Genomic DNA, 15,266 nt, shown 5'->3' with positions numbered 1-15,266 from the left:
GGGGAGGGCAGGGGGTGGTGGAAGTAGTTGGCTGGCGCGTGTGCAAGAGTGGGTTGGGCCAAACAGGAAACGATGAGGTCATAGCAAAAGTGAGAGAGGGGAGGAAGGCAGGGTGGGAGGGGGGAGCGAGGAGGAGTGACACTGATTCAGAGATGAGCTCAGCTGCAAAGGCGTGGACTGCTCTCTCTCGCTCGCTCTCTCTCTGTCCTCCCTCCCCTCCCTACCCTGAGAGCTCTGTCTCTCTGCCAGTGTTGTGTTGTGACAGCGGGGGAATCGCCTGCCTCAGTAGAATGAACTAGATCAGCGAGGAGAGACGCCGGCTCTCGCTGACATGGTGGGAGACTTCTTTTTCTGGAGCTTCTGCTGTCTCAGGCTGTGGAAAAGAGATAAGAAGGTGAGGCTGTTCATTGCTGCTGCTGCTGCTGCTGCTGCTGCTGCTCTGGGTTTCCCGGTGTCTTCTGGGTGATATTCATGAGCCGGTGAGGAGGCAGGGAAGCAGATAGTCTCATGTGGCTGGTTGAGATGGTTCCCGGTTGCTTCAGCAGGTTCTCCTTCCATCTTTATGCTTGTCATTTTAAAACTGAAGCTAAAGCATGCTACTGGACGCCGCTGTGTTTTGTGTGTGTGTGTGTCCTTTTAAACTGGGTCAGTGTATTGCTTTGTAATTACAGATCTGTTCCTCTTATTCTGCGCGGCGCCCCGTTTTTTGTTTTTTTTTTTCCTTTTCTTCATGTCATGAAAAACTGATGAGCCATGGAACGAGGGCTATTTATAGACAGCATTCTTCCTCAGATAAAAGTGGGATTCAAAGTGTGTGATCGCATTCAGAGATGGACAACAGTTGTCATGTCTAATAAGTGTGTCGCAGCACTGTGTTATTTTTATTTACCACCTCCAGTGCACACAAGCCACACCGCAAACAGTTTCTCATTTTACCACAGTGGATGTGAGACTTGCAGAGCGTAGGCAAGAGGCTGAATATATTAACAGCATTTCCAAAGCTGAGGCCTGTGTATGTTGTGGTACTGTACTGTTTGTAGGAGAGAGGGGGTTTCCATTCAGACAGCATGAATGTGGCCCACTGTCCCCTCTCTCAGGCTTTCAATCTAATTCTGTTTACCTAAATGATGTCTACTGTAGCTAAAAAGTCTGTAAGGGGTTTTCATTGATCAGGATCATGTCTGCTTTTGACTCTTTTTCCCTTCAAACAGCCTTGATTCCAGCTTTGTGCCATATGCTGATCATACATTGTGTATTTAAGCTTCAGGAATTCCCTTTGACACATTTCTGAAATCTGACCCAGTTGTAGCTCTCTCTGTGTGGGGAGTATCAAGTAGGCTACCTCATGCACGTGTTGTTATTACCATTTCCTCACAACGTCCACATGAGGTCATTTTCTTAAAAACACATTTCTTAAGCTGCGTGTTGATTCTGTGAGCTCAGTCACATATGGACTGTGTTTTTGAGTTTAGCCAATGAAGGAGGCTCTGGAGTAAAGTTCATTACATCAAACATGAGGTTAAGCAGAGCCAGATCCCCCATCATTTGGTGAGGCCATTCAGAAGCACCCACAGCGCTATTGATATGAGGTCACTGTGCCACATTTAGCTGGAGCGGAGTGAAGTCAGAGAGTCCGACTGGCTGTGTCTATAGATGTAGAGGTAGAGGGACGAGGCAGCACGTAGAGGTTCATGATGCGTATAAATACACCTGCTGTAACACACATTTACTGTAGCTCTTAAGTCATAACTGACACATATTGTTCCATATCACTTCTGACCTCTGTGTGTCCAACAAAGCCATGCACTCGACATAAAGTTAAATAAATGAAGTACAGTGTAAACAGAGGGATGTAAGGTTAATAGAATGGGTGTTCACAGCTTCCTTGGACTGCCTTACATTAGTGCTGTTCAGAAAATAGTGGAAAATGTTCATCACAATTTCTCATAGGTGGAAGTGATGTCTTCATCTTTCTTGTTTTGTCTGACCAACAGTCAAAAAACCAAAGATATTCAGTTACATATTCTGCAAACCTAAGAAAACCAGCAAGTATTCACATTTTGGAGGCAGGAAACAGTGAATTTTTGTCACTTTTGATTAAAAAGTACTTCAACAATTGATCAATGTATGGCATCCCAGAAGTACCAGGTGTCACTAATGGAAAATCATCTGATAAGTATAACTGAATACATAAATAATATTGATTTTAATATTATAGTTAAATTAGTAAAATATACTAACAAGTTTCATGTTTTATTTATTTTCTACATGCAGCATTTCCCTCACATTTGCCAGTTTCCATGTCACTAACTGTTGTTTCTTAAATGCATGGGAGGTACTGGATACATCAAGGACTGTGTCTGACAAGAACGTTTCTACTTTAGTTTGGGAAGTGTTCAGCTACTTCGTGTCATGATTTTACGCAGACAACAGATATAACAATCACTTTGCTTTCATCTCCAAGTAAACCTCGCATACACACCCATTCACATCATTCACATTTTCCTTGCTAATTATATTTGGTGAGGAAAGGATGGAACATGTCATGGGTAAAATGTGAAATGTGTTTAAAAAGTGTTAGGTCGGAAAAACAGGAGCTAAGTGATTCCGTTTGAAATATGAATATAAGAAAGAAAGGGTGAGAGATTGTCTTTTTTCCTCTAATTCAAAACAGTTGGACAAAGTTAACATTTTCAGCTCAAGTCTGTCTGACATTATGAACAAGCTAATTACAATGTGCAAAGGTGTGATTACCCAGACCTCAGCTCAGGAAAAGTCAACACGGGTGACTGATGACCTGAGGGAATTGTCAAGAAATCCACCCACACGTTTTTTTTAACATGTTAAGTGTCGCAGAGAGCATTAAACCGTCATAAATTCCCCCAAATGGCTTGAGAGGGGTCTCGTCACATTCCACAGCCAACTTCAGGTCACACATATAAATCATTAAAAACAAATAAAGCTTACGGGCCCTGGCACGCCAAGCCGACAGTCTCTGTGGATGGCCATTGCTGGTAGTTTTTTTTTTTATCGAAAGCACCACTGGCTTCAATCATTCCTTATGAATTGGGCATGTTCGATGTGGAAGCATTTGCCTTTTCTGTTTTCTCCACGATCAAAAGACCCAGAGACTGCAGCCAATTAAAAGTCCTAATGATAAATTGTACTACTGTCTTTAAGGAGTGACTGTTGTTAGTGTTGCTTTCTAACCTGGTGCTCGGGACCACCAAAGGGTTAGAAGAGGAATCTAAGAGGTCACACAATGATTAATAGAGTAAGGAACGAGAGAGAACAAAATTCTGCTCGTAAAATAATGTTTATTTTGTAGGCTTTTCTCCAAGCTTGAAAAAAGCTCTTCATTAGTTAAGATTTAGCCTAATTATAAAGTAAGTGGAGATTTACTTGTAACGAAATTAAAATGGGTTGTGAGACAAAAACTAACGTTAGCTTGCTTATATATGACTTGTTTAGAGGGAAAGATGTAATAAGGAATGTGGTCGGCATGTCTGACCTGACAATTGATTAATGATGTAAACTGGGAGGATTTTAAATTACATTTAAAAAAATAACCCAACATACTTCAAATTACAAAATGCTATGCCAAAAAAAAAAAATGACAGTAAATGACATTAGCTAGTTTTACATAATCCAGTGTTTCCCACTCATTCTGCATCAGTGCTGCTATCACTGAAACTATTTCTCCATGTAAGCATATAGAAATAAAATGCTGTAATATCTTGTTTAATATATTGTTTGCCCCCCAAAGCTGTTATCTTCAGCTTTTTGTTTACATAGTTGTTTATTTTTAACTGGACAGTGCTACAAATGTTTCCTAACAACAAATTACACATTATTAAAGTCCTAATGAGCTAAGCGTTTTTACTAAGTTTTAATTATGCAACCCTGTATAGTGAATCAGCTAGTTACAAGGAACTATGGAAAGACTACACATAAACCTGGTGCAACCTGCCCAGGCCTCCAGAAGATAAAATTAAACAATCTTTAAAACTAGTAGAATGGTAGATTTTATATTGAGGAGTTACGAGCAAGAAATGTCAGTAAATTCTAGACTAAGACGTTTCTCACACACAAGCTACTAAGATGTAATGTGTCTTTTTGTAATTTAGCTACATTTCTATCAGTGAGCCCATATTCACGGGGCACATCACACTGTTTCTGAAGTCAAGGTGACCGTCACCCATGGCGACTGAACATTGTGCCTGCAATTTGACCCAGTTGTTCCTGGATTTTTGTTGATCCGCTCACCACCCCCAGGGAGACATGTGCACACGGTTTGGTTTGTTGCCACTAGACGAGGCCACGAGGCTACAAGACTGGCGAACACACAGTCACACACATGATGAGCTCATACACAAATAATGAAATACTCTCTGAGGCTTGAAGACACACACGCGCACACACACACACCAGTTCTGTGTTTAGTGAAGATAAAAAAGTGGAACCAGTGGCGCGTTAACGCACGTGATGTTCCTTGAATCTGTCTTTTAAATGCCGTGATGCAGTCCCATGGTTTGACGTCACATAGACTGACAGTTTCTTTCTCCCTGTCTGTCTTTATATCTACTCTTTGGAAAGGAAGCATGTCCTTAATGTGAGGGCAGCAGCTGTCGCCTGTCAGATGTGGTTTTAAAGAGGGTGTGTGTGTGTGTGTGTGTGTGCTGTCTGCATGGCAAACAAATGGTAGCCACCGTGTGAAGTTGTGCAGAGCCACACACCCTTTTTCATCTCCGTCCAGCTGTCCTCTTTTCCTGTCTGTCCCATTTGTAGGGCTACACCGAAGACACACACACACACACACACACACACACACACATGCATACTGCCAGAAATCATCAGCTATCCACATAAGAACAAAAAAAATGTTGTATTTAACCTCAAAGTGATCTCTCAGAGTAAGGTGAAATCTTACTGTGGTTAAGTCCTTAGATTCTCTTCAGTCATCTCTCTTTTGTACTTTCTATTTTCTGATGCGTTGTATTTACACTCGCTGGCGATGTCTGACAGTAATTTTTATGGCTTCTTTTTATGAGGCTGCTTTGTGGACAAATAAAGAAATTAAGTCAGTCATTAAGCCCTGCAGCTGCTTCGTTCCCCTGTCCATTACACAGCCACTACGTCTCTGTTTTTTCCTCCTGCTCTCTCTCAGTCTCTGTGCTATGATCTTGTGATGTCAGTCTCTAATGTACAGTCAAATGGAGGGCACTTTTAATCTTAAAGTTCTTTTATCAGTTTGAATAAACTTGTGTTTATTCTGTTTTTTAACTCCAAAAACAGGAAAAGAAAGATTCAAAATATACAAATAAGCCAGGATGTTACGATATCCTTCCAAGTATCAAAGCCATGTGGTGGCATTTTTTTTGGTATTTAGCTGGAAGGAGCTGCTCAGATGAATTACTTACAAAAGCTGTTAATTAATAGATTTGTACAGTGTCTTCATCCCTGCAGCCTGAGGGTCCTTGGCATGTGTTTATCTGTTTGTGTGCGCTCGTTGTTTCGCTGCTGCTCCCCCAGGAGGGTGGGGCAGCAGACATATGGCAATAGACAGTGATTTTATTGATTCTTTGATCTTCACATTTTCTCCCTTTGTGTCTCAGATTACCCATTTTGTTTCAGTTTTATTGACCATTTAGAGGAAGCTTTCTCTATTTGGACAAGTGTCTGTTCTGCTTTAATTTTACTTTTGAGGCTTCAGCTGTGGCTGAGTCTGCTCCGTGACAACAACAAAAAATTACTCAACCTTTTACGATCCAGGAATTTTCTCAAAATATACACTAACAGTTATTTTCCATTATTGATTAATTTATTTTCTGAATAAATCCATGATTTTTTATGTTTAAATAATGTCAGAAAATAGTGAAAAATACCTTTTATAATATCTGTCAGTCCATGGTGATGTATTCACATTGCCTGTTTTATTCAACCAGCAGACCATAACTCAAAGATATTCATACTCAAAAAAACAAGAATACTCACAACTGAGAAACAGGAAACATTCAAATTAAACTAAAATGTTGCAGATCTACAGTATGTATTTTTAATATCCTCTAAATATGCCCTTTTAAAAAAAAATGTGCATGTATTCAGCTTTTCTCTTTAAATAATGGATCTACAAAATAATTAATTCTGCATTTCTTCGATTTTTCTTTTGTATTTGATTGATTATTCTTTGTTCAGCAGTCCACCATGCACTGCCCCTCCTCAGTCTCGGTAGACTGAATTAGCATTGCAGATCATTGCAGTCGAGAAGTGCCGTCAGGCGGCCCACTCCCTCCAAATTTTTCTGCCACTCAAAGCAAAACGTGTGGCTCATGTTTAATCATAGGAACCATTAGGTGTTTGAGTGGGTGGGTCATTTGCATCAACGGCCGCAAAATTACCTGAAGGAGTTAAAAAGGGTCGATATTGATATGTGAAGCTGAGGCTACTTAATCAATTTCTCGATCAGAGTCGATCAAAGTCACAACAAGCAAGGACACATAGATTTAATGAGCAGCAGTAAAAGTGAGGAAGCTTAATGAAGATGATACTTGATTCTTTTTTCTTCTTTTTTTTGTGATTTATCTGATATTTATAGTGTTTTGTTTTCTCCCGTTGATCTGAAGAACACCCAGACCTGAAAACTCCAGCGAGAGCATTATCCTCTCATCTGCCAGTGTGATTAATCTGCTCATTGCCTCCTTTGCTGTTTGGCCATAACTCAATTCCCTCTCTTGTTTGCAAAACTGCCCTGAGCTCTGGAGGGGGATCTGGCTGCAGCAAACTCAATCTCCCAGCTTGTAACTCAGCATTACCCTCAGCAACCAGACCTCGCCCTACTGCTCCGACCAGTTATTAAAGCCTCATGTTGCCTGTTGTTCTGCTCACATCAAAAACACTGTTGTGAATTCAAGCCCTCAAGGGTTTTCTCTGTAGATCAAAGAACAATCTATTTGATGTCCTTGTACATCAGTTTTTTACTGTGTTTACACCCAAGTTTCTAGGAAACAAATCGAACAATGTTTATTTAAGTATGCATGTGGTTTTTCTTAACAGGTCGCAGGGGAACAGAAATATCACCCAGAATGCTTCACCTGTCTGAACTGCAGGGCGTTCATCGGTGATGGAGACACATACGCTCTGGTGGAGAGATCCAAACTCTACTGGTGAGTGTCAAGCTCTATGAAATAAAAAATAAAAAAAATGCACAAAAATATAATAAAATTTCCAGTTTTAACACTGGAGCTAGTAGATAATACGGTTTTTGGTGCTTTGCTTTGTGAGCTGTATTTCCCTCTAACTTATCTAACTATTACTTGTTTTAGTTAGTTTTCCTAATTCTATCTTCTGCCACAAGCTAATCCACTTGAAATCCCTTTGAAGTGCAACCAAACCCCCCCCCCAAAAAAAAGCCAAAACTGCTGTTGACTGACAAAATCTTAAATTTATGCAGCTTATTTTGGGCTTCAAAGGACTTCTGACAGCTGACTCAATGCACAGTGGATAATCACAGCAACCACACTTTTAACTGGCATATTTTCATTTATGGTTTAAAATTTGGCGCAGTTGGTATTGTGCCCACTGAAAGTTCCAGCCAGAGAAACTGCTCAAAATACACATGTCTCCAGCCGATGACGGTGACGTACTGTAGAAAATCACACAAGAGACAGAAGCTTCAGAGTCGATCATTTGTATTAACAGTAGTTAACTGTTAATTGCAGTTACAGACTCAGTGCCACCGTCTGTATCAGTAAACCTGTCGATTCAAATCAGGAACATAATGAACATCATTAGTCTCTCACGGGTCTTATTATGTGTCTATTTCAGGTTCAGGGTGTTCTTCATGTGTGCAGCTCCAGAGTTGTGTTGTTGTGACTGTCATAAGCCTCAGGCTTTAAGAACAGGGTTTAATGTGAAACAAGCTACACAACACAGAAATACATAGACACAGAACAGCCTTTGTCTTCTTCACTGAGTGGAAGTGGATGATGACTGTGCGATTGAGTCCGATCATTACATTTATTGAGAGCTTTGCATGTTGCCACACTGGGTGAATTCAGGCAACAGCAGGAAAGAAAATCAGCAGTTACACGCTGTAAATAGCTTGAAGCATAAATGAGAGAGTAAAGTGCGCTCTGTCATTCAGATTACATTTCACCACTGCTTTGTTAGTTTTGAATCACCTCATAGTTATGTCCTGAGTCATTCTTAAATTCCCAGAATTTGGGGGAAAATAGTTATTTGTTAACCAAACTGATCAGAGGTCACGCTGACCCTCAAATCTGAACAATGACTGCACAGTGTGTTCCCAAACCAAGCTAAAGCAGCATCTTGTCAACAACATGTGATGCTGTGAAAACTGTTGTAATGAGAACTGGACGTTCCTCTTATGATTGCATGGACGGTTGTAGAGCCAGAAAGCTCACGAGGACTCCTGTTCTCTGTACTAGACGACCCCTTTTTTATAACCTCCCTCCTGCTTTCCCTCGTCTGTTTCTCCTCTCTGGCTCCAGTGGTCACTGTTACTACCAGACCATCGTCACCCCGGTGTCGCTGCCGGACTCACCATGCTCACGAATCCCTCACACAGTCACGCTGGTGTCCATCCCAGCCTCCGCTGAGGGCAACAACGGCCGCAGAGGGCGAGGATTCTCTGTGGCCATCGACCAGCCGCTCAGCCCGACCAATGGCTACAGCCCTGATCATGGACACACTGTCAGGGTCTCCCAGTGAGTCTATCTGTCTGTGTGTGTGTGTTTGTGTGTGATGTCATTTTGCGTTTGTGTGGGAGTAACAAGGGTATGAACAATAGCGCAGGTTGGAAAAGAAGAGGTCAGTGTGTGGTGGAGGGCAAAGAATGAAGGAGGATTAAAATTGAGGACAGGGTGATAGATGAGATTCATTTAAAATAAATAATTGAGTGGAAGGAAAAAGGAAATGAGCTGAAATGTAAGTCACTCTTATTCAAATGAGATGAAAGAGGTGTTTTTTTTTATTTTATTTTTTTTATGTCTGTTGTTCTACTTAATCCAGGGTGGACCCAGACTGCATCAGTCCAGATGTGAAAAATTCCATTCACGTTGGAGATAGGATCCTGGAAATCAATGGGACACCCATTCACAATGTTCCTCTAGATGAGGTATTCACCACACTGTTGCCCAGACATTGTCACTGAGATTATACTTTATTGTAAATATGCAAATGAAACCGAGATTTTCTTTTCAGGGAAGGTGACGATACAATAATTACCAAAACTAACCAGCTGCTCATTATCATCTATTGAACAGGAAACTATGTGACTGTGAATGAAAAGTAATAGAACATTTAGTTGATACATATAGGAACTGACTTATTAATGAAACAAAAAGTTAATGTTTTAGTTTCTTTTTACAAGAATAATGAAATGAATCAGTGTAATTCTCTGTCATCTACTCAAATTTACACAGTGGTGGTCTTGGAAAAGCTTAATATTTCTCTTGTGTGAGAGGGAAATCAAATATTCACCCTGCTAGACGCGCTAAGCAGCAGAAATGAATATTTACAGATCCAAGCTGAGCATTACAAAGGTTTATTTCATCCACTAGACTGCAGCAACAAGAAGGATCTTGCTGTTCTAATTTTGGACCGACCAGCCCGCCTTAAAACCCCCTCTTCCTCTCCAGATCGACCTGCTGATCCAGGAGACAAGTCGGCTGCTGCAGCTCACCATTGAACACGACCCTCACAGTCAGGGGCAGGAGGCAGGCTCCTCGGAGGCTGAAGAGCAGGTGGACGGTCCCCTGTCCACCCCTCTGTCTGAGGGGCCCAGCCCCACCCTGCCCATCACCCAGCCCCCCAACCCCGACATCAGCAACCTGAGATCCCGCATCATCACGTAAGAATTATAAATAGATTTTATTGCTTTAGCACAGCACCCAACTCTACTGTTTTTCCCATTTCCTCTTTCCGTTCTCTTCTCCTTACCCTGTCTGTCTCCCCTCTCCCTCCAGGCGGAGCTACAGCATTGATAAGTCACCAGGCTCCAGCAATGCAGCGTCCCCTATCTCCCAGAGGAAGGATATCAATCGATCTGAGTCGCTCCGCGTTGTTTCAAACCGGACGCACCGCATCTTCCGCCCATCTGACCTCATCCATGGAGAGGTGCTGGGGAAGGGCTGCTTTGGACAGGCCATCAAGGTAGATTTGGGGCATTTAAGAGACACTGCCATTATATTTTTATGTGCAGCATGCAATGTTGTCATACGTATAAAGTCCAGGAGATGGCAGCATCGAGATAAATCAGATGGTGGGGAGAGGCAGGGCGGTAAATGTTTGTGGTTTTATCACATCTCGGACTTCCCATGCTGACATACAATCGGTGGAGTGACAGTGTCAGAGCCAAATGTTTATGTTTAATATTGCATCAGAATAACGTTTCCCAGCTGGTTGCTCAACTTGAATTGTTGCACCATTGTGTCTTGTTATAGGTGACCCACAGGGAGACAGGGGAGGTGATGGTGATGAAGGAGTTGATTCGCTTTGATGACGAGACACAGAAAACATTCCTGAAAGAGGTGAGTGGAGGAGGACAATCCCAGATGTTACATCACTAAGATTTACTCAGTTGTATTCAGAGGCTGAATCAACTGTTTTGTTTGTCCTAAACAAAAATCTGAAATCAATAAGTCCTTACTTAGTCTTTCAAAAAATTAGTATGTTGATAATGAATACCAACATAAATTTATTCAGACATTAGTGATGATTCAGTCCAGGTGATAAAATGAGAGCAACCAGTACCCCAAAGTTATTAGTGAAGAAGGTTTGTTATTTGAAAGATTTTAATTCCTGGACCAGCTGGGGAAATCTATGCTGTGAAAATAAAGAAAAAAGTGTTTTGTGCTTGAACAGGAGCTGAGGATTCTTGTCAAATTAGAAGCTCCTCTGTGTGACTGTGACTGGGAGTGTAAACATAACCCTTTCTCCCATAAATGAGAGATGAGCAGAACATATTTTACCTCCCACACGAAGCTTCATGTCTCTCTCGTCCTTTCATTAATTTGAAAAGATAACAGAGTGACTCATGCATAAAAGTTGAGACTTCTGTAAGAGTTTCTGAGTTATTGTTACCCTTGAAGTGGAACTAAATAACACCTGATGTTCCCGTTTGATGTTTAGTATCGTAGACTCATTCTTCCATTTTATAGCCTTCTAATTAAGATGTTTGATTGTGTGTAGTGTGTGTGGGGTTTCAGTTTTATTATTCTGTTGCAATAATACTGAGTCTTTGCTTTGTAATTGGTGCGGATGACGACAGAGTAAAAGATGCGCCTGTAAAACAAACCCCGACCACAATTAAACATGATTATTACTCCCGCTGGCTGTTTGTTTGTAGGTGGCCCATGTCTCACATTACTGAGTCTCCAACCATGTACCAAACATTTCAGACAAAGACATCATGAGGCTTGAATGGTAATATTTCGGGTTTATGTGTGTGTGTAATAGTTACTTGCCTCCTCCTTCACAGCCCGACCTTCAGGAGGGAAATGTTTTATGAGGTGTCAGAGTAGCGCTCTGAGCAGCAGGAAGTTTGGAAGAACTGTGCAGGAACTTTCTCTGTTGCCTTTCAAATGAGAATAGATATAAATAGTAACAGTAGAAATGAACTTACAGCAGTAAAATGAACTTGAGTGCGTCACAGAGTCACAGCTACAACAGGACTCAGGCAGAGACAAAGCTTTTGTTTTTCTAGTATCATTGGTATTTGGTTCAGAAAACAAAATCAGTTTAAGCTAAATCTGAATGTTTTAATAGAATAACTGATTATCCACCTTTGGACAAACAAAGATGAGTGACCCGAAACCCTGAATTCACTGGTGCAATTCTGTATACCTACAAAAAATTGTCAAACTTTATTATGACTCTCCAACGTTCATAAAGTTATAAGGAACAGGGAAATACACTTATTAGCTGTCTTGCCAAAAGTAAGATAAGAGGATTGATACCACACTGATGCTTGAATTGTAAATCCGAAGCTACAGCTAGCAGCAAGTTAGCCCAGCATAAACACTGTTCCCAGTCAAGTCAGGCCCAGCACAGCATGTTGTTCTTACACTTTTTGTACAGACTAAAAAACACAAGATATAACATCTTAATTTGCAATATTTAGAGGTGCTGGTAGGCAGATTTTGTTGCCTTTGGACAGAGCCTGATGAATTGTTTCCCCCAGTTTCCTGTCTTTATGCTAAGCTAAGCTAACTGGCTGCTGGCTGTAATAAAAATCTTCTCAGCTAACTCTCAGCAAGAGTAAGTAAATAAGTGTATGTCTCAAAATATCAAAGAATTCTTTTTAAGTTTCAGACTGCTGATTGACTTTTACACTTAGAAGATAACGCCAGTGGTGTGGTTGATGTTTCTAATTATAAAGCATAAGAAAGCAAAGAGCAGAGAGGCTGATACTTCATTGGTATAACTAAACAGATAGTGAGATCATACTAACTTCAGCATTAACATTTACCAGTCCAAGTGACGTGTCATTTACAAGATGAACTGCATTGATAACTCTGATGTTGACTTAATCCAAAGAAATATGAAACAGTGTGACAGACACAGTGTGTAAAAATACTTGTCCCTGTTTCATCAGGTGAAGGTCATGCGTTGCCTGGATCACCCCAATGTGCTCAAGTTCATTGGAGTCCTCTACAAGGACAAGAGACTCAACTTCATCGCAGAGTACATAAAAGGAGGCACCTTGAGAGAAATCATCAAGAAAATGGTGAGGGCAGAGTGTGTGCCTGCAGGAATATCGGTTAGATGGCATGATTCATCAGCAGCACTGAAGACAATAGCATTTGAATGTGATTTTTTTTTTTTTTTTTTTTTTTTCCCTCACAGGACAGCAGCTATCCGTGGAACCTGCGGGTCAGTTTTGCCAAGGACATTGCTGCTGGGATGGTGAGTTCAGAGACTGAAAAGTGCATGTGATTGTCGTAGTTTTGTAGTAGTAGGTTGGTGTTTTGCCTGTAAATCTAATTGAGGCAGTGAAATTTCTTGATGCATGTAGCATTGAGGGAAGGTGCATTGCTTCCTGTTGTCTTTACTGCTTTCTCCCTCTGGTGGTCATGTTAGTGAGCTACACATCTTCTCATATTGTGCACAGTTTTTTCCATTCCCCTCTATGGAAATTACAACATGAATTCCTGCAGGATTAGACCATGGGTTCTTAATGTTTTCCCTTGATATGAGCACATTGATGAATGTTGTGCATGACTGGATTATTGTATTTACAAAATCAGCCATTTGAGATGAAATAAGGCAGGATTGTTCCTCTTGGCATGGATTTGAGATTACCAGTAAATGCTTCAATTTTTTCTGTTTGTTTTTTTATTCTTCCTGTCTTTCTGCCCTCTCCTATCTGTCTATCTATCTGTCATTCAGACATATCTGCATTCCATGAACATAATCCACCGGGACCTGAACTCACACAACTGTCTAGTCCGAGAGGTAAGAACTTGTATAGTCCTGTACACTTAAAGCATGTGTGTTTGTGGACATACCTGTGCATATACAGTATGCTTTCTTAGAGGATTTAACAAAGTGCACCTGTCCTTTTCTGGGGCAGTTCAGATACAAAAATAAAGGAGAGCTTTGTTAGCAGTAGCTATAAGAGACTAAACCTTCCTCAAACACACTCCACATGAGTAACTTGCAGCGGAAACATCCCCCTCACGCTATTCAAACAGAAAGATCATTGTAGTCGTGTCACATGAAAACAAACGGTTTGCATTGTAGAGCTCACACCTGAAGTTTTTCTACACTAAGAGAAATTGGAAGCTTGGAGCTGAATTTCAAGCTTTCTAACCTGGTGTTGTAAACACTGCTTGAAGCTTTTGTCTCTCTTGCCACTCTCTCGCAGTACAACATTAACTTTTTATGATAATTTTCTTTGTATAGAACAACACTGTGGTGGTGGCAGACTTCGGGCTGGCTCGGCTCATGATTGATGACAAGCATGAGGAGAAGTTGTCGCAGGGTAAACTGTCAGGTCTGAAGACGAAGCCCGACCGCAGGAAGAGGTACACTGTGGTGGGAAACCCCTACTGGATGGCTCCTGAGATGATCCATGGTATGATCTACTGGGACACTTTGATATAGATGTATTCAGTATACCTATTTGCCCCTTCTTGAGATATCTAAAGAAAACTGCAGTCACTGCAGTGCTGCAGTTGTTGAACGTATATGGCATTCCTCCTAAATACTGATAACATTTGTCCTTTTTCGTTCTCAGGGAAGAGCTACGATGAGAGAGTAGACATCTTTTCCTTTGGTATCATGCTCTGCGAGGTAAGTGACCCTCCGCTCTCTGCAGTAGTTAAACACCTAGGATTTCAGAGAGGTTATTTAAAAAATGATTTCACAAAAGTTTTTACAGTCTTAATTTGGAATAAATGTGCAAAAATTATAAAACAAGCTGTTTTTTCCTTAGTAGTATGTTGAACTGTCACTTACAAAAGTCACTTTCCTTGTCACTTAACATTAAATACTTTAAACCCCTTTAAAACCTTCTGGAGTCTAAGATGTTCCTGCAGTTTTACTACGCACTTAATAAGGCCAATGTTAAAATTCAGCTATAATTTTGCAAGTGTTTTCTACAGTATTCAGTTCATTTTATGAGTATGATTTTCCATATTTCTGGAGGAGCTTTCCAGAGCCCTGGAAAGTAAAAGACGCTTACTCCCTGTAAGAAAATACCAACCTCGAAGTATGGTAGGCTTTAGGCCTGGAGTCACACCATCCAGTTTAGTTCAGTCCCAGATTATGACCTCCCCAGATGGACACCATTAGCCAGTGAATAGTGCAGGGATTAGAGAGAGCAGAAAAACAAAGTTGTCTTGATGTGGCTTCTGACAGGCAGGCACACAGTAGTTGTGGTATGTTGGGAACGATCAGCTTCAGTTTGAAGGGTTTACTTGTTTTCAACAGATCAGCACTGGAGGACTCCCTTCAGAGAACCCTCCTATGACTCCTCCATCTTTAATTCTTCTTACTCTTTGTCTCTTTGGTTGTCTTGCCCCCTCCAGATAATCGGCAGGGTGAACGCAGACCCAGACTACCTCCCCAGGGCGATGGACTTTGGATTGAACGTGTCTGGTTTCCTGGAGCACTACTGTCCCCCAGATTGTCCCCCTGCCTTCTTCCCCATGGCTGCTGTGTGCTGTGACCTTGATGCAGACAAACGGTCAGACATCTGCCATAGATTCACACTGACATCTTACTGTACCTAAAGGGACAGT

General features: G+C 41.2%; 1 protein-coding gene across 1 annotated transcript in view; it reads left to right on the top strand.

The window, feature by feature from the left end:
- The window catches only part of limk1a (LIM domain kinase 1a), a 50,423-nt gene extending 35,166 nt beyond the window's left edge, over window positions 1–15,257 (top strand). The window contains exons 4-15 of the mRNA XM_023400883.2: window positions 7,054–7,163; window positions 8,511–8,726; window positions 9,031–9,136; window positions 9,660–9,871; window positions 9,987–10,173; window positions 10,464–10,550; window positions 12,617–12,748; window positions 12,868–12,927; window positions 13,411–13,476; window positions 13,927–14,098; window positions 14,261–14,316; window positions 15,054–15,257. Coding sequence (XP_023256651.1) covers window positions 7,054–7,163; window positions 8,511–8,726; window positions 9,031–9,136; window positions 9,660–9,871; window positions 9,987–10,173; window positions 10,464–10,550; window positions 12,617–12,748; window positions 12,868–12,927; window positions 13,411–13,476; window positions 13,927–14,098; window positions 14,261–14,316; window positions 15,054–15,257 — 1,608 coding nt within the window. The remainder of the gene's footprint in view (window positions 1–7,053; window positions 7,164–8,510; window positions 8,727–9,030; window positions 9,137–9,659; window positions 9,872–9,986; window positions 10,174–10,463; window positions 10,551–12,616; window positions 12,749–12,867; window positions 12,928–13,410; window positions 13,477–13,926; window positions 14,099–14,260; window positions 14,317–15,053) is intronic.
- The last annotated feature ends 9 nt before the right edge of the window (window positions 15,258–15,266 follow it).

This window comes from Seriola lalandi, unplaced genomic scaffold (genome assembly GCF_002814215.2).
Source record: "Seriola lalandi dorsalis isolate HSWRI2012SDOR001 ecotype SW California unplaced genomic scaffold, Sedor1 jcf7180002053065, whole genome shotgun sequence".
NCBI classification, from domain to species: domain Eukaryota; kingdom Metazoa; phylum Chordata; class Actinopteri; order Carangiformes; family Carangidae; genus Seriola; species Seriola lalandi.
The sequence above is the reverse complement of the archived record's forward strand: the minus strand, read 5'-3'. Positions and strand labels throughout refer to the sequence as shown.